General features: G+C 50.5%; 1 protein-coding gene and 1 pseudogene across 1 annotated transcript; one reads left to right on the top strand and one right to left on the bottom strand.

The window, feature by feature from the left end:
- Nucleotides 1–2,106: 2,106 nt before the first annotated feature.
- LOC125407563 (large ribosomal subunit protein uL3 pseudogene) lies at nt 2,107–3,316 on the top strand (annotated as a pseudogene).
- Nucleotides 3,317–3,687: 371 nt separating this feature from the next.
- On the bottom strand, nt 3,688–24,389 carry Capn11 (calpain 11). Its single transcript, XM_048445247.1, has 22 exons — nt 24,323–24,389; nt 20,135–20,385; nt 19,820–19,889; nt 15,943–16,061; nt 14,382–14,515; nt 14,023–14,191; nt 12,159–12,242; nt 11,983–12,068; nt 11,720–11,794; nt 11,418–11,581; nt 11,069–11,247; nt 7,634–7,645; nt 7,113–7,324; nt 6,788–6,827; nt 6,637–6,702; nt 6,502–6,559; nt 6,331–6,395; nt 6,007–6,075; nt 5,464–5,542; nt 5,254–5,370; nt 4,222–4,280; nt 3,688–4,108 (listed from the first exon to the last, which is right to left on the bottom strand). Exons 1-22 carry the CDS (start codon nt 24,336–24,338, stop codon nt 4,082–4,084), a joined length of 2,151 nt encoding a protein of 716 aa, XP_048301204.1. The 5' UTR covers nt 24,339–24,389; the 3' UTR covers nt 3,688–4,081.
- Nucleotides 24,390–25,732: the final 1,343 nt, after the last annotated feature.

The following is a 25,732-nucleotide window of genomic DNA, read 5'->3' as shown; positions in this document are numbered from 1 at the left end:
TCCTCTGTCCTGCACACTTGCACCACCGCACAAGCATGCCCGTGCATGTTTACACACCAAAACACATGTGGACACCCCGACACACGCGTAACCCCCTCCCCACAAGTGTAAGTTGGCTTCTTTCTTTATTTTTGAGACAGGGTCCCAGGTAGCCCAGACTGGCCTCAGACTAGCTCTGCTCAAAAATGACCTCTAAGGTCTGTTCTCCCTGCCTCTGCCTCCAGAGCGCTGGGCTTGTGCCCCCACCATACCTGGCTCTTGTGGTGCTGGGGATAGAACCTGGGCTTTGTGTGTGCCAGGCAAGTGTTCACCAGCTCTGCTACATCTCTAACCCTGCAATCTAAAAAACGAAACAACGCTGGGCGGTGGTGGCGCACACCTTAGATCCCAGCACTCAGGAGGCAGAGGCAGGCAGATCTCTGTGAGTTCAAAGTCAGCCTGGTCGACAGAGTCAGTTCCAGGACAGAACATCTCATTAGAGGGAGTCCTGTTTGGGGTTGTCTGCTTCCCCTCCATTCTGACTTAAAGTTTAGCAGTGTTTCACCTGAGGGAGAGGGACATGGGGTGGGAGTCAGCATCTTCTGGGTTCTGAGACTCTTGGGACATTTGTTTCTGGTTTGGTTTTTTTTGAGACAGGGTTTCTCCATGTATTCCTGGCTGTCTTAGAATTCACTCTGTAGACCACGTTCGTCTGGAACTGAGAGATTCGCCTGTTTCTGCCTCCCGAGTGCTGGGATTAAAAGGGTGCACAGCCATGCTCTGCTTTGGTGGGAACCTCTTGAAACTTCAAATGACCTGCTAGTTTTAGAACATCGCTGAGCTGCCTGCTGTCCTGCCATCCCCAGGGAGATGAGCTCTCAAGCCAGAGCATTGCAGGGAACCGGTAGCTGTCCCACCCACAGGGAAGACAGGCACAGCGAACCAGAGCTCCTAGAGGCTCCTTCAAGAGTGTGACCTGTCACATGGGAAAGGACACAGAGAGGAAGACAAGGGGATGGCAGGACAGGAAACAATTCCTCAGAAGACAGTCGGGTGTGGCCTAGATGGAAGGGCGAGGATGCTCTATGCAGGCTGACTCAATATGATCTTAGAAGTGACCAAGGAGCAAGGGTGGGGCCAGAAAACCAGGAAGAGCTGGAAAAGGTTGGGGATTCCTGTTGTCCCCACTGTATACCAGGGCCTGGTCAATACCAGTAGGAAGTACTCAGCCCTACTGTGGTAGGAAACTGTGCAAATGGACAACATGACCGCTCCATGGGATGGTTAAGGGGATGACTTTTATTGTAGATATGAGGGAGAGAACAGTCAGAGGCATCTGAGCAGTCCAGCTGTCCAGAGCAGAGAGAGAAAGCAGCAGATTGAACAAGGCCAGCAGGAAGAAACAGTGAAGGGAAATGGGAGAGAGAGAGAGAGAGAGAGAGAGAGAGAGAGAGAGAGAGAGAAGAGAGAGAGAGAGAAGAGAGAGAGAAGAGAGAGAGAAGAGAGAGAAGAGAGAGAAGAGAGAGAAGAGAGGGAGAGAGAGAGAGAAGAGAGAGAGCCAAAATAGTAGGGTTATAAGGGGAATGAGGAGAGCCAATGAGCTGGAGGCAGTCTGGGGTTGAGGGGAGTAAAAAGAGCCGAGAAGAGCCAGTCATGGCTCTGAAATGTGTAGCAGGTACTTGTGATACTGAGGGAACCTGGGGACCAGAGTGCACTTTGGAACTGTGTTCCAAAGAATTCCTAGGAACCACAGACAGTCATTTGTGCCTTCTGCCAGTGATAAGGGGCACTGACTTCACGAGGTCCTGAGGATGCTGCTGGCTGTTGTCTATCTGCCAAAATTTGGGGAAACAGAGTTTCCTCTGGACCTGAAAGGATTCTGATTCCGATTGCTCTGTGGAACACGAGTTTAATCTAAGGGAAGTGGGGTACCCTTATCTAGAAGGCTGGGGTCATGAGAGGAAAGTTCTATGATGGTATCATTTCTGGCTCTATAGGAACAGGATGAGAGGACCAGGAAGATGGGTTAGTTGGCTGAAAGCGCTTGCCACTTAGTGATGACCTGAGTTTTAACTCACTTCAAAAAGCCCGATAAAGTCTCTATCGGCAGTGGCATGTGACAGAGAGATGTCTCATCGGAAAGTCTCTGCTCCTAGGCATGGGTCCTTGGGTTTCTTGCCTCGGAAGTGCAGCAGCAGGCATCGTGAGAAAGTGATGAGCTTCCCCAAGGATGACTCTGCCAAGCCTGCTCACCTCACGGTCACAAGGCTGGCATGACCCACATTGCCCAGGAGGTTGACAGACCAGGATCCAAGGTGAACAAGAAAGAAGTCGTGGAGGCTGTAGCCATTATGGAAACACCACCACCTATGGTAGTTGTGGGCGTCGTGGGATACGTGGAAACCCCATGGGCTCTCTGCACCTTCAAGACAGCATTTGCTGAGAACAGCATTTGCTGAGAACATCAGAACGAGTACAAAAGGTGTTTCTACAAGAACGGGCACAAATCTAAGAAGGCCTTCACCAAATACTGTAAGAAATGGCAGGATGACACGGCCAAGAAACAGCTGGAGAAGGACTTCAACGGCATGAAGAAGCACTGCCAAGTTGTCCGCATAATTACCCACACTCGGATGTGTCTGCTTCCCCTGAGCCAGGAAAGACACACTTGATGGAGATCCAGGAGAATGGCGGCACTGTGGCTGAGAAGCTAGACTGGGCCCGGGAGAGGCTGGAGCAGCAGGTTCCTGTGAACCAGGTGTTTGGGCAGGATGAGATGACTGTTGTCATCGGGATGACAAAAGGCAAAGGCTACAAAGGGGTGACCAGTCGCTGGTGTACAAAGAAACAGACCCATAAGACCCACTGGGGGTTGCGCAACGTTGCCTGTATTGGCGTTTGGCACCATGCCCAAGTGGCCTTCTCTGTGGCTCAGGCTGGATAGAAAGGCTACCGTCATCGGACAGAGATCAACAAGATTTGCAAGATTGGTCAGGGCTACCATATCAAAGATGGCAAACTGATCAAGAACAATGCATCTACTGACTATGACCTTTCTGACAAGAGCATCAACCCACTAGGTGGCTTTGTCTCTTATGGTGAGGTAGCCAATGACTTCATCATGCTCAAAGAGTGTGTGGTGGGAACCAAGAAGCGAGTGCTCACTCTCCACAAGTCCTTGCTGATGCAGACCGAACAACAGGCTCTGGAGAAGGTTGACCTGAAATTCATGGACACCACCTCCAAGTTTGGCCACGGTCGTTCCCAGACCATGGAGGAGAAGAAAGCATTCATGGGACCACTCAAAGACCGCATTGCCAAGGAGAAAGGTTCTTAGTGCCAGAATTTGATTAACTTGGTGTGGTCGCAATAAAAACTTTTCCGGTGTGGAGGGGGAAAGGCCGGATAAGGTGGTGCACATCTGCAAGCCAAGTCCTCCTTGGTGGTGAGGTGGGGGCTGGAGACAACAGAAACGGCAGCTGCTCACAGGCCAGCCATCCTGGAGTAGCCCGTCCTGCGCCAGGAAGAGAGATCTTCAGTCTCACACCAGCCGGATCCCTCCCTGTGTGGCTTGCTGGTGGCTGACTGGCTCTTGCTCTGGGTGAGGTTTAGCATCCTGTGCAGTGCAGCGCCCCCTAGTAATTGTGTCAAACATTCGTAGGCGCTTCCCGGAGAAACAGTGGCTACCCATCTTTGGTGTTAAGGAAGTGGCAAACCATATCCTGTTTATTAGAATCATGTCCAGGGCATGGGGAGGGGAACAAGGCCATTCCTGGCTAGAGGGCTGGCTAGAAGGCAGCTGTGACTTGATAGCATGCAGGGACACTAAGCTGGCTGCAAGGCTGCCTTACCCAGAGAAAACTGGGGAAGAGTCCACCTAATTTTTAGTTCAAACACTCAGAGCCTGAGAGTGCTCAGGAGTGAGTGGGGTGGGGTTGGGGGTTAGAGCTCTGGGGAGCCAGGAGCCAGAGGAGTCAGAGGAGCCGGAGCAGAGTAAACACTGAGCCTGGGGCGTTGGAGAGTGAGCAAGGGTGACAAGGAGCACCCACCATCTTGGCTGGAGCCCCACTAGAGGAGGGAGAGGGCCAGGTTCTGCATCTCCCTACCCCCACATGGTTATCTGCAGCCACTGCAAAGAAAGTAGAGAACAGAAGATGTTCTGTAGAGGAGGGAGAACAGACTGGACTAGAGGGGAGGGAATCATTTGCAGCCCGACCGACCTCCCCACCCCTTCCAGTGTACCTGCTCCATATTCAAGCTAATAGAACCAGTTTTCTTGGGGTCCATGGATAGGAAGAACGCTGTTTTAAGCAAAAGGCGGGGTGGGGAGTTAGCACTGAGATGATAGTCTAAATGACCCACTCCCCCAAAAAGGTGAAACTCAGGAAGGTAGGAAGTTATTCCTTGACCATCAGTAATGAAATATCACAACTGGTTAGGAGCCTGGGCCGGGTCTGAGCACTTGTCCCAGAGTCGTTTATTCTGTGCTAGAGCACTGGGAGATGGGGCAGTACTGAACTGTTGTTGTGATTGTTATGATTGCATTTATTTATTTATTGTGGGCGTGAGAGAGGTCTGCAGGTGCAAGCATGTCACAGCTTGCACCTGTGGAGGTCAGAGGACAGCCTGTGGTCGTTGGTTCTTTCCTTCCACCATGTGGGTGGGCCCTGGGAGTTGAACTCAAGTCTCCAGGCTTGGTAGCAAGCTGCTCTTCCTAGTGTTTGTTTTAACAAAGTCTCACTTGGTCGCTGAGCTTGCCCCAAACTTGTGATCCTGCTGTCTCAGCTTCCCAAATGTCAAGTACTATGAATATGGACCCCCAGATCCATGCTTGGAACAATAGTTTTATTTTTGATTTATTTATTTTTTGAGACAGGGTCTTTTGGCTGACCTAGCCTGTCTGCAAATTTACTGTGTAGCTGAGGATGACCTTGAACTCCCGATTTTCTGCCCCCACCTCCAGAGTGTTTGGATTAAAGGTGTGCATCACCACACCAGACTTGGTGCATGCTAAGCAAGCACTCTAGCAACTGAGCTACATCCCACCCGGGGCAGAAGTGTTACCTTACCATTCGCACTATATTTGCTAGAGAGAGGAATAGGGGTACGGACAATAGGCACAGCCCCAGCGAGCTGTGAATTTGAACTTGGGTCAGGTGTGTCTTCTGGAATGGAGTGGGTATACAGAAAGGCCTCAGGGTGACAGGGTGTGGGAACAAGCCAGCCTTCCTGGTCTAAGCTGTGTGTGTGTGTGTGGGGGGGTACCTCACTCACCAAACATGGCCTTTAGCCTTAGGAAACAGTTGATGAAGTTCTCAAAGTCCACAATCATGTTATCGTCTGCGTACCTAGCCACCACCACCTCAGTTACCTTATTGTTCATCTTAATGCCTAGGAGACAGATGGGGCGTGGGGCAGCATTTAGGCCTCTAGACTTGACTTCCCAGCTCCCTGCCTCTGGACAACCTCGTACTCCCTGGCCACCTGCTTTCTCTATTGCCAAGCGCATCTCGTAGGAGTTCAAGGTCCCGGAGCGGTCCTCATCACACTCTTTGAAGATGTCCTGAAGACAGACAGATGTCATCAGGCAATGTGTGTAGCATGGTGGTAGAAATAACAGAATAGTGCAGTGGGACTGACTTACAACAGCTGTCCAAGACCTGGGGCCCCACTCCTCTGACCAACCACTTGAATCTCTAATGTTTCTTCTGCTAGTGGTCGGGTTTAACTCCAAGCATAGCAGGGGCTGTTGGTACCCTGCCCAGGGCTTTCTTCGGGCACCTTTCAGGACTATACCAGGCTATCTGACTACTAACCAGTGTGTGTGTGTGTGTGTGTGTGTGTGTGTGTGTGTGTGTGTGCGCGTGTGTCTGTATTGTCTGTGTGTCTGTGTGTGTGTGTCTGTGTGTCTGTGTGTGTGTGTATTTGTGCGTGTGTCTGTACTGTCTGTGTGTCTGTGTGTTTTCAGTTCTAATGGCTTCTTCACTAGTTTCCACCCTTCTTGGCTGTCTCTTTAGGATTCTTTACCGTCCATTTCTTGATCTTTTTCCACAGGATCTGGAACTCCAGAAGACCCAGCTTGCCAGTGCCATCTTTCTAGGGGGGTTAGTCAAGGATTAGAGGGAAGAGGGCATCCTAGGAGTGAGGGAACAGAAAGCCTTGGCACAGACGTGCGGTGGCTCCTGGATGCTAACCAGGAACTGGGATCTTTAGCTACCCCGAAATCTACTCCCTATCACAAAGGAGGGTGGTGAGTCTGGCTGGAGAGATGGCCACTTCCGAGTCAGCCTTGGAGGGCCCGGAAGAAGATGGGAAAATACTGGCTAGGATCGCCACAGAGCCGAAAGATACATCCATGAGGTTGATCATACGGCGACAGACATCCAAACTGAAACTCTTTGTCTTTAAGCTTTTGACTGTGAGGGAGGCAAGGTGTAGGAAGAGGAGAAGAATGAATTCTGTGCGGGACCCCCTAGGGTGGCTTCATAGGGGCAAGCTGTGGGGGTGGGGCAGGCCACTCACATTTACTCACTAACTTGTTGAGCAGTCTTTGCAGCTCATACATGTCTACTTCCTTGTCCTGAGAGGAGAGACTGTAACCATCCACTCTGCCCCTGCAGCCCAGCGGCCCCTCCTTTAAGCCCCTGGACTTCTTACCCCATTTGCCACTATCTCAAACAACTGGATGGAGTCGTGGTCCAAATCCTTCTCAGTGATGGTTTCCTGGGGAAAAGCAGCCGGGAGGGAGGGAGCCAGTCTTAAAAGCATCCTTTATATCCGCAGCCCCAATCTCAAGGCTTGCTATTACCTCTTGAAAATGCTCAGCACAGTTGACTTCATCCAGCAACCTGGGCATAAGAGAGTAAAGGTTTAGGGGTGACTGGGGACCAGAGAGATGAGGTTCTCGATGGGGTGACCCAGGGAAGGACCTGTCGTTGTATTTGGAGCAGTATTGAATATTCCATCAAATCTGGGCTCTATAGTTTAACTGCTTCTGTTACTGATTTAGATCTCACATCCTTGTAGCTCGGTTTCTATGAGTATAAAATAGGGTTGACGTGGAGGAAGCCCAGAACCCGACATCCTGAAGCTCTTGGGCAGGAAACCTGGCCACAGTGAGGTTAGCCCCTCACCAGGTCTCATTGTGCTTCTCCGTGAAGACCCGAAGCAGGAAGTCAGCATCTTTATGGGGCTCAAAGGTGGAGGGGATGATGATGTATTCCCCCGGAGGCAGCCGAAGATAACTGTTGACCTCGCGTGAGTTCATGAAGATCTCCGAAAAGCCATGGTCCCGATATTTCACAAAGAACTCTTTCTTCAGATGGATGTCCTGGAGGTTCTGAAACTATATGTACCCTGGAGGTGGGTCCAGGACTAGCACAGGACAGCCAGCAGAGTGAATCTCCCAAGGTGAGCCATCTTTGGGGCAGGGTTGGTGGTGGGTACCAGTACCCCTGCTTTGTGGCCTGGACTCCTCCCATGTAGTCAAAAACTCCAGTATGGTCTCACCCTTCCCTGACTCCTACCGTTGGGTCATAGGGGTTGGACTCCTAACTTAGGGCTCCCCACAACTCTTTGCCAGATCCCTCTCCTGGCCAATCCACATGCAGCCAGGGGTGGACTGGACGCCCGCCCAGGAGTAAGCCTTTTGTACCTCCTTTGGGACCTAAAAAGAAAAGAGAGAAGAGGGTCAGATCTTCGGGGTAGTAGAGAGTCTTTGGCCTTCAACTAGGTGAGCGTGCACCGTGCATGTGTATGTACATGTGAGCACAAGTGTGAGCCTGGGTTGTGGTTTGTTAGGGCACTGGAGCAATGTTGGTGGGGGTGGTGTAGGCTGTTGGCATCAATAATTTGTCCGTTTTGTATTTCAAAGTCCAGTGTGCACAAAGTTGACAAAGGCAGATTTTTATCACTCTGGGTTAAGGACAGGAGAAAGAGTCCCAGAGAGGCAGGGCTGACTTGCTGAAAGGGAACAAGAGCCACCGAGCGCCATCTACAGGATCAGAGGAGGCGACTCCCGGAACTGAGGCTGGAGAGCAAATACACTTGTATGTTTGCCTTTTCCCCTCCCTTCTAGCCCAGGCTTTGACTGTGCCCTGTAGTTGAGGATGACTTTGACTTTTTGATCCTCCTGCTTCCACCTCCCAAATGCTGGGATAACAGACGTGCACCACCGTGCGCACTTTTATCCATTGCTGGGGACAGAACCCAGGGCTTCATGCACATGAGTTACATCACCAGTGTTTTGATTTTTGGACACAAGGTGTTATGTATCCCAGGCTGGTCTCTAACTATGGAGCTGAAGTTGGTCTTGAACTTCTGATCCTTCTGGCTTTTGTATGCACCTTCATTTGAATGCACATACCCACACAGAGACACATAAACATAATTAAAAATTAGAAATCTGCTGGGTGTGGTAGCAAGAAAAGCGACTCATACATGCATAAATGAATGAGAGAGGAGAGGGGTGGAAGAGAGAGGGGCTAGATGCGGTGTGCTTGCTTATAACCGCAATATTTGGCAGAAGCCGGAGGATCGGGGGGTCAACCTAAGCTTTGTGAGGTCCTGTCCCAAAAAACTGAAATAAATTGCTGGCTTTTCTCACCAGCCCTTTAGAATGTCCCAACCCAACAGGAAAGCCCTCATTGAAAGCAAGCAGATGCAGTCCGGGTTCTCGGACTGAGGGAAGAGTTGGCTAAGTGCAGCTCTTCTTTATAAACTAGCTTGCCCATGGTATTCAGTTATACCAACAGAAACAGACCGGGGATGTGGCACCACTGCAGGGTTTACCAGTTCCTTTTTGTTTGTTCGTTTGGTTTCCCAACACAGGGTTTCTCTGTAGCTTTGGGGCCTGTCCTGGAACTAGCTCTTGTAGACCAGGCTGGCCTCAAACTCACAGAGATCCGCCTGCTTCTCCCTCCCTAGTGCTGGGATTAAAGGTGTGCGCCACCACCGCCCAGCTTTATCTGCACCTTCTTTTATCTTATTTTGAGACAGGGTCTCACTGCACAGGACATGCTGGGCTGCAATTCATGACAATCCTCCAGCTTCTGCCTCTCAAGTGCTAAAATTACAGCGAAGCCAGCACACAGCTCATTGGCGCTAACAGGTGAGTTGGGACACTCAGGCTGGGCTCAGCCTCCTCCATCTTATTTAAGGGTGAACTTTTTTTTTTTGAACAAACTTTGATTTTCTTTCCTTAAAAAGCTCCATTTTTATTTAGCTTTCTAAGGTCACGCCTTCAACGCTTTCACAGCGACTTTCTGATCCTCAGTGTGGAGGAAGAAGGAAAGCTTCAAGAATTTGCTCCTGGCCACGCTAAGGATACTAAGCTTCTTAGTATCACTGTGTGCTGCTGAGGTGAGCACTGACCTTGGACTTATAAAATTCTTTTTAGAGCCAGGTGGTGGCAGCACCCACTTTTAATCCCAATGCTTGGGGAGACCGAGGCAGGTGGATCTCTGTGAGTTCAAGGCCAGCCTAGTACACAAAGCCACAAAGTGAGTTCCAGGACAGCCAGAGCTGTTATACAGAGAAGCCCTGCCTCAAAAAAAATTTTTTTTTAGATTTATTTATTTTATCTGTACGAGTGTGCTGCCTGCACGTTTGTGTGTGCATTCCTGAGGTTGTGAACCACCCTGTGGATGCTGGGAACCGAACTCAGGTCCCTTGGAAGAGCAACATGTGCTCCAGCTTCCTAACCTCAACTTTTTTTCCTTTACATTTTATTTATTCTGTGAGTGTGTGCCTGCTGTGACGTGTGTGGAGGTTGGAGGACTGCCAGAGTGCAGGGACTTTCTCTTTCCACCACGTGAGGTTGTGGGATTAAGGGCAGGGTGTCAGGTTTAGAAACAAAGGCCTTTACTCACCAAACCTTCCTGCTGGGCCCACACCTTGGCCTTCCCCTTGCCCCACTCCCTCTTTATTCTCCTCTTGCCTTGGAGCCTAGGCTGTCATACAAGCAGGGAGAGCGCTAGTTCTGTTCATTGCTGAGAGCCCAGACTAGTCAGGGACTGGGCATACAGTAGGATATGGTACAGTATTCCATACTTGTTGGCTATATAAGTGAATGGCTAAAAGGACTTTTCTGGGACCTTGCAAACCATTGCTGCTCTTGAGAAACACGGACGGTGATGCTTTTTGGCCTCTGCAGTGAACAGTTTTGAAGGAGTGGCTAGGGCCACATTTGTGTGGAGGTGTTGCTGAAGTCTTCGTTGCTCAGGGACCAGGACACAGTTTCAATCTCTCTACCCCTTCAGTGTGTGAGCTTGTGTGGTCACCTCATCTCTCCTGCCTTCAAGATCTGTCCTGTTCCCTAAGGGTAGCAGTAAGTGTGGTGTATGGGTGTTTGGGGGTGCCGCCTGCCACGAAGGAAATGGTAGTTGTGTGGTAGATGAAAAAAAAACAAAACTAGCAGGTGGTGGCGGCACACGCCTTCAGTCCCAGCACGCGGGAGGCAGAGGCAGATGGATTTCTGTGAATTTGAAGCCAGCCTGGTCTGCACAGTTAGTTCTAGGACAGCCAAGGCTACATAGGGAACCCCTGTCTCGAAACACAAACACATCTGTGGAAGGAAACAGAGTCAGGGGCCGGACTGATGAGATGGCTCCGCAGTTAATAGCATTTGCTGCTCTTGCAGAAGGCTTGGGTTTGGTTCCCAGCATCCACATGGTGACTCATAACCATCTGTAACTCCAGCTTCAGTGGACCTGACACCGTTTTCTGATCTCTGCAGGTATCAGCAGGCATACATGTGGTAAACAAACATACATGCAGGCAAAAATCAGAGAGATAGACAGACAGACAGACAGACACACACACACACACACAGAGAGAGAGAGAGAGAGAGAGAGAGAGAGAGAGAGCGCTCAGGCAGCACAAAATGCCACCATTCCAGTGGCAAGGCTGTGGGACCTTTGGGGCTGACTCTCACAGGGGTCCTGGGGAAGAGGGGTCTTAAGAGGCAAAGCACACTTTTAATCCTAGCATTGGGGAAGCGGAGGCAGATGGACCTCTGGGTTTGAGGCTAGCCTGGTCTACATGGGAAAAAAAGGAGAGGCCAGAGGGGACTGGGAACTGCAGAGCTCACAGAGAAGATAACGAAGCCAATTGTGAGCAGCTGGGCTCCCTCCGTCCGAGTGTGTCTCCAGTTCTTCTGCATCAGGGCCACCAGGCAGGTGCAGACCACCTCACTTTTGTCTGAGCCATCCTCGGGGTCGTCCTCCTCCAGGAGGGAGATCTTAAACTGGGGGTTGCTCCAGAACGTCTCTGTGGAAGATGCAGGGCAGGCTGATTATGCCAGCCCGGGGTCTTCCGCCCTTCATGCGGGTCCGCTGGGAGATTCCAGCCCCACATCTGCCTCATTTCCTGAGAACCGTGACACCCGACCGACTCTGCCCTCCTCCACCCTGACTCTGTGGCCTTGAGCCCGTACCTACCGGGGTTGTTCCTGCAGCCGCCTGCAGTGCTCCCTTTCCGCCAGCTGCCCTCATAAAAGGTTGTGTGCCAGTGGCGCTTTTGTTCCCAGGGAGACAGTGCGTCCGGTGTGAGGTTGCAGATCTCCAGGAGTGTGAAGTTGCTCATGAAGTCTTCGTAGGACATCCTGGGGTGGGGAGTGCAGACGGCGCCGTCAGTGCCTAGCCCCCCCCCCCCCCCCCGGCGCTGCGGTGGGGAGGATGGCAGGGGATGAGGGATGTGCATGGGGGGGGGGGGGTCCTAAGCTCCTGGAAGTCACACTGACCAGAACTCCCCATCTTCCTTCTTTCGTAGCAGCTGTATCTGCAAGTCCACACTCACCTCTTCCCACTCCTTGGCCCTGCAGACAGAAAACAGCAGAGCAGAGGGGCAGCCACCCTTCCTCCCTAAGGGACTTTCTGAAGGCCCCCTCCAGGGTTCCCATTAAACCGGAGCATCACTGGGGCAAGGGTTGGTCCCACTGTGACATTGGCTTCCGTATGGATCCTGCTGTGTCCCTGTTCCCCTCCCTCGGCTCAGGGCATCTACCTGTCACTCCAGGCTCCATTCCACTCAATCCGGCCCCAGGGATTCTGGATCCGAATTAGGGTCTCCGTCTTGTCTCTGTAGGAGACCTGGGGGAGAGGCAAGGAAGTTCAGGAAGTGGGCGGTGGTGGCTCTCACACACCTATGGTTCTCAAGGGGTCCCATTCGCCTGCACTCACATCCTCCAAGCCAGTTACTGAGTAAGCGTGTCCTCTGACCAGCATATTATGGGTCATCGTTTCAAAGTCACTATTGCTGGTGACCTTCAGGAAAAAGGGAAGGGAAGGCATTCGAGGTCTGGCCTGGGATCCCAAGAACGCCACTGTTTCATGTGGCTCATAACACACATTATACATACATATGGGGGGGGTGTTTAATACGGCACCGAGACTTATGCAGCCATGACTATCCGACTACCCTTAAACTCCTGATCCTCCTGCCTCAGCCTCTGGAGGGATTATAGACAGAATTACCACACTTGGGTTATATTTTACATACACACACTCACACAGACTGTAGCAGTCACCTAGTTGTGTGTGTGGTGTATGTGCACACATGGGATGGTCAGAGATAGACATTGAGTATCTTCCTCTATTGTTTTTAAAATCAATATTTATTTATAATAGATATTTATATATTTATTTATGTATCTATGAGATGTATGAGTGTTTTACTTGGATGTTTGTTTGTGTATTACATATTTGCCTGGTGCTCTAGGAAGCCAGAAGAAAGCATTGGATCCCCGGAACTGGAGTTACAGGTGTTTGTGAGCTACCCAGGAGGGTACTGAGAACTGAGCCCAAGCCCTTGGCAAGAGCAGCCAGTGCTCTTAACTGTGTCTCACACTTTAAGACATAATCTCTCACCTAATCTGAAGCTCACTGCATTGGGATCCTGGCCAGCAAGTTCTCAGAATCCACCTGAATTTACCCCCAGTACTGGGGCTATCGGCACATATGACACCTGTTTTGTTTTCACATGGATTCGGGAATTTGAACTCAGGTCTTCTGACTTCGAGAGCAAACACTCTTATCTACTGAGCCATCTCCCCAGCTCCTGTGCTTTCGATTTTGAGGCAATTGTAGATTCACATGCAACAGAACAGGGAGAGCCTATGCTCCCCTAATACAGATTCCTGCTGGACATTTTGCAAAACGATACTATAAGCTGAGAGTGGTGGGGCAGCCTACAATCTCAGCACTTGGGAAACAGAGGCAGGTGGATCTCTGCGGGTTTGAGGACAGCCAGAGTCACATAGTGAGATCCTATCTCAAAACAAAACCAAACCCCCAAACCCACATCCAAACTAAAACAACAGCAAACTAAATACACTGAAAAGAGAACGAAACAAAACGATAAACAAAGTCAGAGCCACTTCAAAAGTTCTTGCGGGGGTGGGGGGTGGCGGGGAGTGGGGGTGGGGATGGCTGGGGGGGTGCTGCTATCTTAAGGCCACATAGAAGCAGATCATAGTTTATTGGGGCCTCTGTTGCTGTTTGGATTCTGCGGTGTGCAAAAGTTCGTTTTTTCAACCAGACAATTACTGTGATCCACCCGCAGAAAGACGGCTGGGTGGCTGTTTTCACTATTACGAGGAGAGTTGCCACAAGTGTTTGTGTGCAGGCTTCGAGGGGGCTCAGTTTGTCTGCCTCTCCTCCTCCTTGTTTGCAATACCCGCCCCCACCATATAACTGCTGTTATATGGAAGTATACTGGGTACATTGATTTGAATAAATATTTGTTGAGTGCTTATTGCTTGCTGGGTATCGGCCAAAGTCCCAGGGTCCGTGGGGAATGAACCAAGTAAAGGTCACTGCCCTCCTGGAATCCCCGCCCTTCTCTCTGGGTCAGGAAAGACTAAGGAGAAAGTAACAACAAAGCAGAGGGTATGCCAGGTGGAGACAGACACTGCACCAGAGGCAGACAGAATTTGTTTAAGAAATGGGTAGTGAATGAGAAAATATTGGGGGAAAGAGTCTTGGGGTAGGGTGGGGGAGCCATAACAGGCGCAGAAGTCCTGGGGCAAGACCCAGCTCGGTTTACTTCGATGGAACAGCCCATCAGGGAAGACATCTCCAGCGCTTTTCTGAGGAGACTTAGCATGTTGTGAGGGGGCTTCCGGAGCCGAATGCTCTGGGCCACGCCGCCTGTGAAGTCTTCGAAACCCTCCATAGTGCTGCCCCCCGTCAGTGCCTCGTAGGATCCATTTAGCCTGCAAGCAGACAGGTGCGCTGTTAAGTTCCGGGCTGGAGATGTGAACTGGAGGGAACAGGCAGGCAGAATGCTGAGGGAAGTGAGACACGCCTTATGGTACCCTGTCTCCTCCCCTGGTTCAGCCAGTGGCCGGTTGCTCTCAGTCAGGCTACTAAAGGCCAGTCTGCTTCCTAGTCTGGGTAACTTACTTGGCATAGGCCTTCTCCAGCAGGGCGCTCCAGAATTCCTGGCGATGGGCACCGTGCACGAACAACAGCTTGTTATTCTTAGTGGGCAGTCGGTCGTCCACCACCACATTCATCCACTGCCCAAACTGCCAAAGCTGTGGGTGGCAAGGGGACATTTGTCTGCATACAGGTGAACTTTATCCTCAGAGCGCCTCCTGGTGGCCAGGCCGAGAACATACTAGCAGTAGTCACTCAAATTAGGATTTTTGTAAAAAACTGGTGTGTTGTGTATGTGTGTGTGTGTGGGAGGGTGTCATTTCTTTCCTTCCACCTTATGAGTTTCAGGGATCAAACTCAGGTCATCAGGTTTGGGATAACCGCACTGAGCCCCTGACCAAGGCCCTTAGAATACATGAAGGAAAGACAACAAAAGCCCTAAAATTTCTCGACATTCCCAAATCTGAGTCTTGCACCAGCATCAAGAAAACCCTACCCATGGGGCTAGAGATTTGGCTCAGTGGCTAAAAGTACTGACTATTCTTCCAAAGCTAATGAATATAAAATAAAAATAAATCACTGAACAAGAAAGAAAGAAAGAAAGAAAGAAAGAAAGAAAGAAAGAAAGAAAGAAAGAAAGAAAACCCCACCCGCCTTTAGGCTGAGGTCCTGTCTTGATAAAAGGCAGCTGGGGGTTGAGCTTTCAGATCTTAAAATCCTCTCCTTATTCTATGACATTCAGAATTGTTCAGAATTGTTCCTGGATCAGCTAAAGGGCCAGGTCATACAAAATATACGGTGGAGATTTTCAGTGTCATGATAAGCATGTGTGTTCCTGGGAATGGGCATACGTGTACGTTCACATGGGTGAGTGTGCATGTGCGCGCGTGTGCGCGCACACACACACATGCAAATGAGAATGGGGAGAGGAGCACAGACAACTAACTATTTTCTTTAGCATTTAAAAAAACTTAGCTGACATGATTTCTTTCATGAGCAGGTATTTCTCTGAATATTGTTGAAAAGCCATCCCAATTAGTGCTATATTTGAGAATCCAAGTAAATGCATACATGACCTCTCTCTCTCTCTCCTCTCTCTCTGGTGGTTTGAAGGTTTGAATGAGAACGACCCCCATAGGCTCACATGTTCGTGTTCATCACCAGGGAGTGCAACTATTTGAAAAGATTGGAAGCACAGGAAGGTGTGGCCTCGCTGGAGAAAGTGTGTCACTCGGGGTGGGCTTTGAGGTTTCAAAAGCCCAAGCCAGGCCCAGTAGTTCTCTTCCTACTGCCTGTGGGTCAGGATTGTAGCTCTCAGCTCTAGCTTCAGCCGCATGCTTGCCTGTGTGCTGCCAATGCTCCCTGACATGGTGGCGGTGGACTAACCTCTGAAGCTGTAAGCCAGCCCCCAGTTAAAGGTTTTCTTTTATAAGAGTTACCGTGGTCATGGTGTCTCTTCAAGTGGTCATGGTGTCTCTTCACAGCCATAGAACAGTGACTCAGTCTCCTTCCCTCCCCTCCTTTTTCTCTCCCTCCATTCCTCCCTCCCTCTTTCCTTCCCTCCCTTCCCCCCTCTTCCCTTCACCTGGAAATGGAAGATGCCAGCATAGTTTTTCTTGAAATTCTGGCCCCTGGGCACCACACGGTACAGCAGTTTGGGACATGTGGTAAGGGCGCCAATGGCAGCCAGCAGCCAGCAGTCCCCTTAAAGGCAGACAGGAGGGGTTGTTACTTGAATAGCCCCACGTGTGTGGAGACCCCAGATCCCAGTCAGGGGAGCAGCCCCCATGGTGTGGGAGAATTATCTGTATTCTGTCAATCATGTATTTTAATAAAACGCTGATTGGCCAGGCAGGAAGTATAGGCGGGTCAACCAGACAGGAAGTAGAGGCTGGGCAATGAGAACAGGAGAAGGCTAGGAAATAGGAAGCCCATTCCTCTATTCCTGCTCAGATCACCAAAGAAGCAACACGTGAGCTGATAGCTGAAAAAGGTACCAAGCCATATGGCTAACATAGATCAGAATAATGGGTTAATATAAGCTATAAGAGTTAACAAGAAGGGGACTGGAGAGATGGCTCAGTGGTTAAGAGCACTGCCTGCTCTTCCAAAGGTCCTGAGTTCAGTTCCCAGCAACCACATGGTGGCTCACAACCATCTGTAATGAGATCTGGTGCCTTCTTCTGGCCTGCAGGCAGAATATTGTATATATAATAAATAAATAAATCTTTTAAAAAAAAGAGTTAACAAGAAGCCTGAGCTAATGGGCCAATCAGTTTATAATCTTATGGAGTCCTGTGTGTGATTTTCTTTGGGATATGCTGGTTGTGGGGTGCCAGGCGGGACATACACCAACAAGCCGGCCCCTCATGTTACACCCCCAGATCTCCCCAGCAGAGATCACTCCGCCTTTTTACTGAGGTGTGTTGGGAAAGGGGCCAAATGGGAAAACCGAGGCAGAGTTTGGGTTCTGGGACAGTGAACACATCTATTAGTTCAGTCCAGGGAGTCACAAATCAGGTTAACATTTGTAGTTTGGGGGAACTTGGGGAGGCTGCATAGCATCCTGCCTTCCTATCTGTTGAACATATCCAGTAACCTTTCTTTATGATTCCTTGTGAACAGGCTGGAGTAGCGGCCAAGGGCCCGAGAGGTCTCCCTAGAAAACTTCTGTCATCTCACCTCAGCATTTAGGTGGTGAAGGATAAAAGCTTTCTAAGTTTGTCACCAACCTGGTCTACAAAGTGAGACCTTGTCTCAGAAAACCAGCCAAGAGCTGGAGAGATGGCTTAGCAGTTAGGAGTGCTTCCTGCTCTTTCAGAGGACCTGGGTTCAGTGCAGCACCCACATCAGATCTTTTGCCACCACCTGTAACTCTAGCTGCATGGGACCTGACAGCGCCCTCTCCTGGCCTCTACAGACACTGCACTAACATGCGCAAACCTATGCACAGAAACACCTACACAAAATTAAAAAGGAAAATTGCAACTCCCCCCAAAAGCCCAATCAACCAACCAACCAACCAAAATAAATAAATAAATAAATAAATAAATAAGATGCCTTGCAGCTGGAGAGAAGTCTCAGGAGTTAAGAGCACTTGCTGCTCTATCACGAGTACCAGAGTGCAGGTCCCAGCATCCACATCAGCTATCTTACTAACACCTGCAATTCCAACCCCAAGGGATTGTAACACCCTTTTCTGGACTCTGAGGGCACCAGACACACATCTGTGCATACTCTGACACACGCACACACACACATCAACAATTAAAAGTTTAAATCTAAAAATAAAAAAATGTCTTTCCCATCGCCCACACTCTACTGGAAAAGCTGGGCTCTGTCCATTTGCCACCGCGAGCCCTGGAGCTGGCTGAGGATGGAGCACAGTGCCCCTGTGGAAGCGTGGGAGCATGGTGCCATGCATCAGTGGCCCACTGCCATCTGTCCCCTACGGTCGGCCCTCAGTGACAGGCCAGGTGGTGCTGTGTGGACTCCAGGGTCTGGGAAGTTTCTGGGATGGTTGGTAGCCTCTGGGCTTTGGAGGGAGGCTGCAGGCCGGAGGGAACGGTAAAGACTCTACAGTCATCAACACAAGGGAGCTACAAAGGAGACACTGATCTCCTCCTCTTGTACCCAGCATCCCTCGGGCCCATTGAGTCACAGAGACGATTGTGGTCCTAGGGCTCTTTGGCCTCTTGCTATACTTATTTCTGCCATTTTCCCTGCCACAAATAGGAAATAGAGTGGGCCTGGTGCCTGCCCTGGGCCTGAAAGGGCGGGAGGAGATTGTGAGGCAGGACTACCTCAGGGAGGAGGAGATAGCCTGGTGCCTGGGGTAGTGTCATGTGGCTCTATTGCTCCATTATTGATGGCCCAGACCAAAGAAGTCCTACCACCTGTGACAGGTGACAAACTTTTGAGTTTTGTCTCCTCAAAAGCTAGAACCCAATCTCTGTGCCAAAAAAAAAAAAAAAAAAAAAAAAAAAAAAAAAAAAAAAAAAAAAAAAAAGGACGGGGTCTCCTCTAGCCCAAGCTGGCCCTGAACTCATTGCATTGCTGTGAGTGACCTTAAATTTCTCACCCCTTTTTTTTTTTTCAAGGTCCCTAGGCTTTGGGCTGTCCTAGAACTCAGTTTGTAGACCAGGCTGACTTTGAATTCTTGCCTCTTCTAGGTTTTGGGATTCCAGGCCCATGCCACCATACTCAGTTGTTTTTTAATTATTAAAATAAGTTACATTGGTGCTTTCTTTGCCTGCATGTATGTCTGTGTGAGGGTATCAGATCTTGGAGTTATAGGCAGTTGTGAACTGCCACATGGGTGCTGGGAATTGAACCTGGGTACTCTGGAAGAGCAGTCAGTGCTCCTTTTTAGAACTGTTATTATTTATTTATTTATAATTAGCTTTGTTTTTTTGTTTTGTTTTTCGAGACAGGTTATCTCTGTGCAACAGCCCTAGCTGTCCTGGAACGAGCTTTGTAGACCAGGCTGGCCTTGTTTATGGCTAACTAAGGCTATATAGTGAGACCTTGTCTCAATAAATAAATTTAAAAAAAAAAACCCTATAAACGAAAGTCCCTGTGTTTTCTCTTGGGCTACCGTGGAGACCCACAGAGCTGCTGGGAAGGGGCTCAGGCTGCACTGAGATCTCATCCATAGATGGCAGTATCTCACAGTGGAGCACTGGACCCAGCCACACCTTCAGACGAACAGGATCCCACAGTGCAGCTGTCCTCAGCTGCAACCTCATGAGACATTGGGTTAGCCCCGCCTCTCCACTTCTGAGGCTCTCTCACAGAACCTGGGAGGTGAGAATTGCTTGCTGGTTGTTTGGAACAGTCTCACGTGGCCTCAGGTTGGCCTTGAACTCTTGCTCCTTTTGCCCCTTTACCCTAGTGCTAAAATTGAGGCTATGCACCACCATGCCTAGTTTGACACTTAAAAAAATTGTCTGTCTGAGAACATGTGCACCTGTGGTGGCCTGGGGGCGGTGGCTGGGGGTTGGGGTGCATGCCTGTGCACATGGCGGCCAGCAGGGGGCGCTGAGTTCCTGGGAGCTGGAGTTGAGAACTTGGCTGCTGGGGTCTGAACTCTGAGTTCAGTATTTTGTAGCAAGTGCTCTTGACTGCTGGGCTGCCTCTCCACCCGCCTCCAGTTGCTAAGCCTTGGGTAATACATTATGCAGCAACAAATATCTACTGTATCATCCCAATCCACTCCCAAACCAGACTGCAGTAGGTACAGAAGGGCCATAGAGGACACACGTGACCCTTCTACTGATGGTCATCTCTTGGAGGGGGAGGAATAGCAAAAGGGGCTAAGTCTAGGGAGTCCCAGACTTCCAGGCTTGAGAGCCATTCCACAGCCCCTTCCCCCACCCCAATCCTTTTTGGTTTTTTTGTTTTTGTTTTTGTTTTTTGGCCCCACTTTCCCTATGGAGGCCAGCCCCTTGTTCCCCACTCACCGAGGACTCCTTGGCAGATGTCTGTGGGAGAGAGCTCATTCGTAATGAATTGGGGGTTATGCATGATATCCTGTGGTGAAGGAATAAGAATGTTAAGGCATGAAGGGCCCCTTCCCTACCTCCGATGCACCTCTGAGGTCTAGGTGAGCAGAAGAGGGTGCTGAGCTATCTGACCACAGCCTGGCTATGACAGGCAGGCTTGGGTGCCAGCCCAGGATTAGACTAGCAGGCTTGGCAGAAGCACATTCAGAACTACCCTAGCTCTGATGGCCTTGGGGCCTAGTGCCAGGGCCCTCCCCGCTTCCCAGTGCCCACCTTGGGCCGCTGCCAGGAGATGTTCTGCATCTTTTTGGAGTTGGGACCCAGATCCTTGAAGCCTATAGACTTGGGTTCAGCAGGGAAAAGAGGGTCCTCAAACAGTTCCCCCTTCCTTAGACATGCCGCTCGAAGGTCCTCAAAGTTCTGATTCTTGTAGTTGTGGGCGTTTTGGTGTTGGCCCACGCCCTTTGCCTTGAGTCGGCTACTGTTTATAGAAGCCACCATTCCCTTTTCAATATAAATGGGCTCTGTTCGATAAAAAAAAAAAAGACAAATAAGCCAATTTAAAGCGGTACTGAAGCTGGGTGGGTGGGAACAGCAGCTGTTTGGGAGGCGGGAACAGGAGAGTCAGAAGCTGACTATCTTCGGTTACAGAGGTTTTATCTTTTTAATACTGTTCTAGGTGGGTTTGTGTGTCAACCTGATGCACGCTAGAGCCATGAGAGAGGAAGGAACTGTAAGGAGTTTTCTCAATTAGTGATCAATGCGGGAGGGCCCAGTTCACAGTGAATGGTGCCATCCCTGGGCTGGTGGCCCTGGGTTCCATAAGGAGGCAGATGGAGCAAGCCATGGGAAGCAAGCCAGTAAGCAGCTCTCCTCCTCGGTCTCTGCATCAGCTCTTGCCTTCAGGATCCTGCTGTTTGAGTTCCTGTCCTGACTTCCTTCTGTGATGAACAGTGATGTGGAAGTGTAAGCCAAATAAACCCTTTCCTCCCCTGCTTGCTTTTTGGCCATGGTGTTTTGCTGCAGCAATAGAAACCCTCACTAAGACAATACTTATTTACTTTTACATGCATTTGCGCATGTGCCTGAGTGTGTATCTGTGCACCACGTGCTCACAGAGGTCAAACGAGGCATCAGATCCCCTGGAACTGGATTTATGGATGGCCGTGAGCTGCCACGTGAGCGGTGCGATTCAAGCCAAGTCTTCTGCAAGAGCAGTAGATGCTCTTAACCGCCGAGCCCCTCCGCCTGCCTCTGCCTCCCAAGTGCTGGGATTAAAGGTGTCCGCCACCACGCCCAACCTTATTTAATTAAAACAATGTGTAGGGAGTCTCGCCTGCCTATATGTCTGGGCAAGTGTATGCAGTGTCCATGGATGCCAAAAAGGACATCAGATCCCCTGGGGCTGGAGTTAGTGGCGTTTGTGAGCTGCCTAATGTGGGTGCTGGGAACGGAACCAGTGTCCTCTGGAAGTTCAGTCAGGGCCCTTAACTGCTGAGCCATCTCTCCAGCTCCATAAATCTAAAAGGTGTGTTTTATTTATATGTGTACATGTCTGTGTTTGTGTGAGTGTATGTACATGTGTGTGTTGGGGGGAGCGGAAGGGATCAGATTCCTGGGAGCTAGAGTTACAGTCATTCGCAGACTCTCAGGCTTCTCATATGGTGCTGGGATCCAATACGGGGCCTCATTATTGTGCAGCCAGTGCTCTTGACTGTGGAGTCATCGCTCCAGGACCAAAGGAAGAGCGAGCATCATGTCTGTAGAGAACTTTGGTTAATGACACCCGGCCTCCGAAAACGAAAACAGTGTGGCTGGTTTACAGAAGAGAAGATCAAGGCTTCAAGGGCATCAAGAAGAGAGGCCCTTCCTGCTCACAGATGGGAGGAATGACGAGGCATTCATAAGACACAGCGAAGAAGTGAAGACATTGGAGCCCTTGAGCACAGCCAGGAGAGCGGAGATGATGGGGTCCCTTTGGAGGGCATCGTTTGACAGCACAAGGACTGGAGAGATGGCTCAGAGGTTAGGAGTGCTTGCTGCTCTTCCAAGGATGCAGGCTTGGTTCCCAGCACCCACATGGGAGCTTCTTGGGTACCTGCACTCGTGTGCACATACCCACACATAAACACATAATTTAAAATAAAAAATCAGGGGCTGGAGATATTATTCCATGATTAAGAGCACTGGCTGCTCTTCCAGGGAATGCAGGTTCAATTCCCAGCACCCACATGACAGCTCACAAGCATCTGCAACTTTAGTTCCAGGGAAGCTGTTTCTTTCTTCTGGCCTGAGGGCACCAGGAACTCATATGATGCACAGATGTACATGCATGCAAAACACCGTGCATATTTAATAACAAAATAACAACAGCAAAATATAGCACTTGGGAGGCAGAGGCAGGTGGATCTCTGTGAGTTCAAATCTGGTCTACATGGCAAATTCCAGGCAAGGGCTACAAAGTGAGATCCTTTCTCAAAGAAAAAAAGAAAGGAAGAGAGAAAGGGAGGAAAGGAGGGAGAGAAAGAGAGAAAGGAAGGAAGGGAGGAAGGAAGAAAGGGGGAGGAACAGAGAAAGGGAGGGAAGGAGGAAGGAAGGAAGGAAGGAAGGAAGGAAGGAAGGAAGGAAAGAAGGAAGGAAGGAAGGAAAGAAGGAAGGAAGGAAGGAAGGAAGGAAGGAAGGAAGGAAGGAAGGAAGGAAGGATAGATGGAAATTCTCAACAAGGGAGACTGTTTTACTCAGCCTAAGGATTCTTGGCCATGTCTAGAGACGCTGTTGGCTGCCACAACTGGAGGGTGGTTGCTATTGGCATCTAGCAGACAGCGCCCACAGATGCACTAACTACTTTACTATGCTTGGGACAGCATTGCCTCCATGTGGACCAAAGGTCACTCAGCCTGAGATGTCAGCAGCTCAGCAGAGGCTGGAAAATCTGGGGCAGATCTCAGGCCATCTACACAGGGAAGTGAGCGACTTGGGTGCCTTCCACTCTGGGCTTTCCTGGGAGGCCTCTGTCATAGCTGCACTAGGACTGAGGGGGCTCAGCCTCTGCTGGAGGTCTCGGAGGATCACAGAAGGTGCTGGCACCCAAGAGAACTGGACATCACCACCGACAGCCCAGCCCAGTGACGGTGCAGCCTTACCTCCTCATCTCCCTGGAAGTTCCGTCCAGGATCATCGTCCAGCTAAAAGTCATGTCTCACCATACTGACTGGAAACGCTGGTTAGAACCCCCATTCAGGTCGCCAGTGTCTGAGCTTGTGACTTAGTGCTGGCAGCAGGAAGTCATACACCCTACTTTGCCCCCCACTGCCATTGCTATGCCAAAGGTCTCTAAAGAAGACAGCTGCCCCAAGTCCTTTCTCATGGTGTTGTGGGGCCTTGTGCTGCAAGTACAGCAACCTTTGTCATCTTCATCAGAGTAGCTGGGATTACTAGCAGTGGACTCTCAAGATGGAAGCCACTGGATCCTCACCTAGGTCCCAGCCATTCCGTCTTGCACTTCCTAGCCAGCTGAGAGACGTGGTGACGCTAGACGGTGGTGACACAGACTTTCAATCCCAGCACTCGGGAGGCAGAGGCAGGTGGATCTCTGACTTCAAGGCTAGTACAGTCTACCGAGCTGGAGTTCCAGGTGGTTGTGAGTCACCCAACACGGGCGCTGGGAACCAATCTTGGGTCCTCTGCAAGAGCATTATAGGCTCTGACGAGCCCTCCCTCCATTCCCATTCCCAGTGACTTTTAAGCCTATTCCAGCGCAATCAGGGAACCAGTAGTTTTATGGATAGTTTGCTTTCCAGTGTGCGGAGAAAACTGAGGTTCTGCTTGGGAAAACTCTAGGGGTTTAGGGCCTCCTTCAAACCTACACATCCAGGGGTCAGGTCCCCAGCCTGTCACAGAAGCCTGGAGGCAGGGTCTAGAGGTCTCAGTTCCCTTCCTCTTACACACTTGAGGGGGAGGGCCGGAGTTGAATCTCTTTCCTCCTCTGTTGCTGAAGCTGGATTCCCCAAAGGAACAGCTTCTCAGCCTCTTACCTGCACTGCTACCAGCCCAGACCACCCTGCATCCAAGCAGAGGGCTCAGGCTCCATCCAAGTAGCTTGCTTCTGCTGTATCTTCGGACCTCAGGTTCTGGGACTAAGAAGGCCACTTTTCTAGGCTTGGGAGATAGTCTCTGTTCCCTAGGGTTTGCCGTATCTCTAATGGCTGATGGGAGCCTCTTACACAAACCCGTTTGTGGACAGCCATGACTGAAGGGTACGGGACATTGCTCTACCCATCAATGCGTTGGTGAAACGACAGAGGAAGGCCTAGTCTTCCCCTACGTCAGAGGAAGACCAGCTTTTACCCTCAGCCCACCCAGCGTGAGGAAGGACCGCCTCTTCCCTGTCTGAGGTCTCAGAAAACACAGCTCCATTTCCGCAGGAAGTGCTAGTATACAGAAGGCCCCATTAGTGCCTACCTGGGGAGTACAGCATACTGAAGGCAATCAGGTGAGCACCTAGCACAGTGCCTGACAGTTGAAGGTTCTTGGGGGAGGGGGGGAAGCACAGACCACCCCTCCCCCCACCCAGAACTCTCTAATGTAGGGTGAGCCTTAAGTCAGGGGCAGTGGTCTAACTGTTGCCTTTCTGTCCTTCCCACTTGGCCCTTTTACCCCGGCCCTTATGATCTGTCAGGTCCAAGGCCTGTCCCTACTGGGATGGGAGCCACCCTAGGGCAAGTCCCTCCCTGTCAGTCTGAAGTTTCTGGAAGTGCTTGTTCCTATCCCTTCAGCCTGCATTTTTTATCCTGAAAAGCTTCTCGTTGACAAAAAAGCCATGATCTCACAAGTCTGTGTCATGTCTTTGTGTCTTACTACCTCACCATTCACTTATTTTGAAGATATGTAGTTCAGGTTAGCTTCGAACTTGCTTCATAGCTAAGGCCTTAAACCCAGGGTCCTCCTTGTCGCTACCGCCCAAGTGCTGAGACTGTGGGCACGTGCTACCAGCCCCTCCTCTTTCCTTCATACGCCATGTGCATGAGAACACCAGATGACAACTCTGACATCTTGTTCTCTTTCACTGTGAGTTCCAGGACTTGAACTCAGGTCATTATGGCAAATGCTTCATCCCGCTGAGCCATCTCCTGGGCCCCTGACCTTCTGACCTTGAGTGCTGGGGTCACAGGTGTGCACCCCCACACCTAGTTCATGCCTTGTTAGGGATCAAATCCATCTTTGTGCATGCTAGGCAAGCACCCCATCAGTTGAACAACACCCCAGCTCCTAGTCCCCATTTGTAGGTGAAGTCCAGGGGTGTGAACCTAAAGCCTCACCCTTATCTATTATCCCACAGGAGGAGGATACCCGGGAGGCTCCCTGAAGCCACATCCCTTCCTCTTCCTCTACCCGTAGCCAGGAGAAAGCCAATAGGTCGTGGAGACTGTTAGGTTTCTTGAAGAACCCAGACCAGAGCTAAGTACTGTTTGCCGAATACTACTACTACTGGGTCCCAGTTGACCTGAGTTCTGTTGGATGCCAGGAGCCAGGAATAGGTGGGCTTGGGCCTTCTCCATTGCAGCCTTTCACCCTGGGGAGCGGCTCTCCTCAGTACCCCTGCTATGAGCTGTTTGAGTCTTACCTCATTCCTTATCCCTAAGCATTTGAGTTTGGCTTAGAACTTGAGGCCCACCAGGAGACTCCCCGTGGTAGAACCACGAGGACCCCATTTCCACCTCCCACCTCAGGGCCGGGAGGCACCCTATACAGGTGAGCGAGATCAGGGCTACAGTTGTCCAGGATACATTGGGCAGGCAATGGGACTTTCCAGGTAGGGTGTGGTGTGCCTGCTCAGCCACACAGATGATGCTTAGGAGCCTTTCTGCAGCC

Source organism: Myodes glareolus, chromosome 18 (assembly GCF_982192425.1).
Source record: "Myodes glareolus chromosome 18, mMyoGla1.1, whole genome shotgun sequence".
NCBI classification, from domain to species: Eukaryota; Metazoa; Chordata; class Mammalia; order Rodentia; family Cricetidae; genus Myodes; species Myodes glareolus.
Note: the sequence above shows the minus strand (reverse complement) of the source record. Positions and strands in the feature narration are given on the sequence as shown.

What these genes read in the sequence shown, in the direction of transcription:
- Capn11 (XM_048445247.1), bottom strand. An exon ending in AAGGAAGATGGGGAGTTCTG is followed by an intron (nt 11,582 to 11,719) that starts GTCAGTGTGACT and finishes TCCCCACCCCAG; the next exon opens with GATGTCCTACGAAGACTTCA. An exon ending in GTATGATCAACCTCATGGAT is followed by an intron (nt 6,076 to 6,330) that starts GTATCTTTCGGC and finishes TAACCCCCCTAG; the next exon opens with AAAGATGGCACTGGCAAGCT.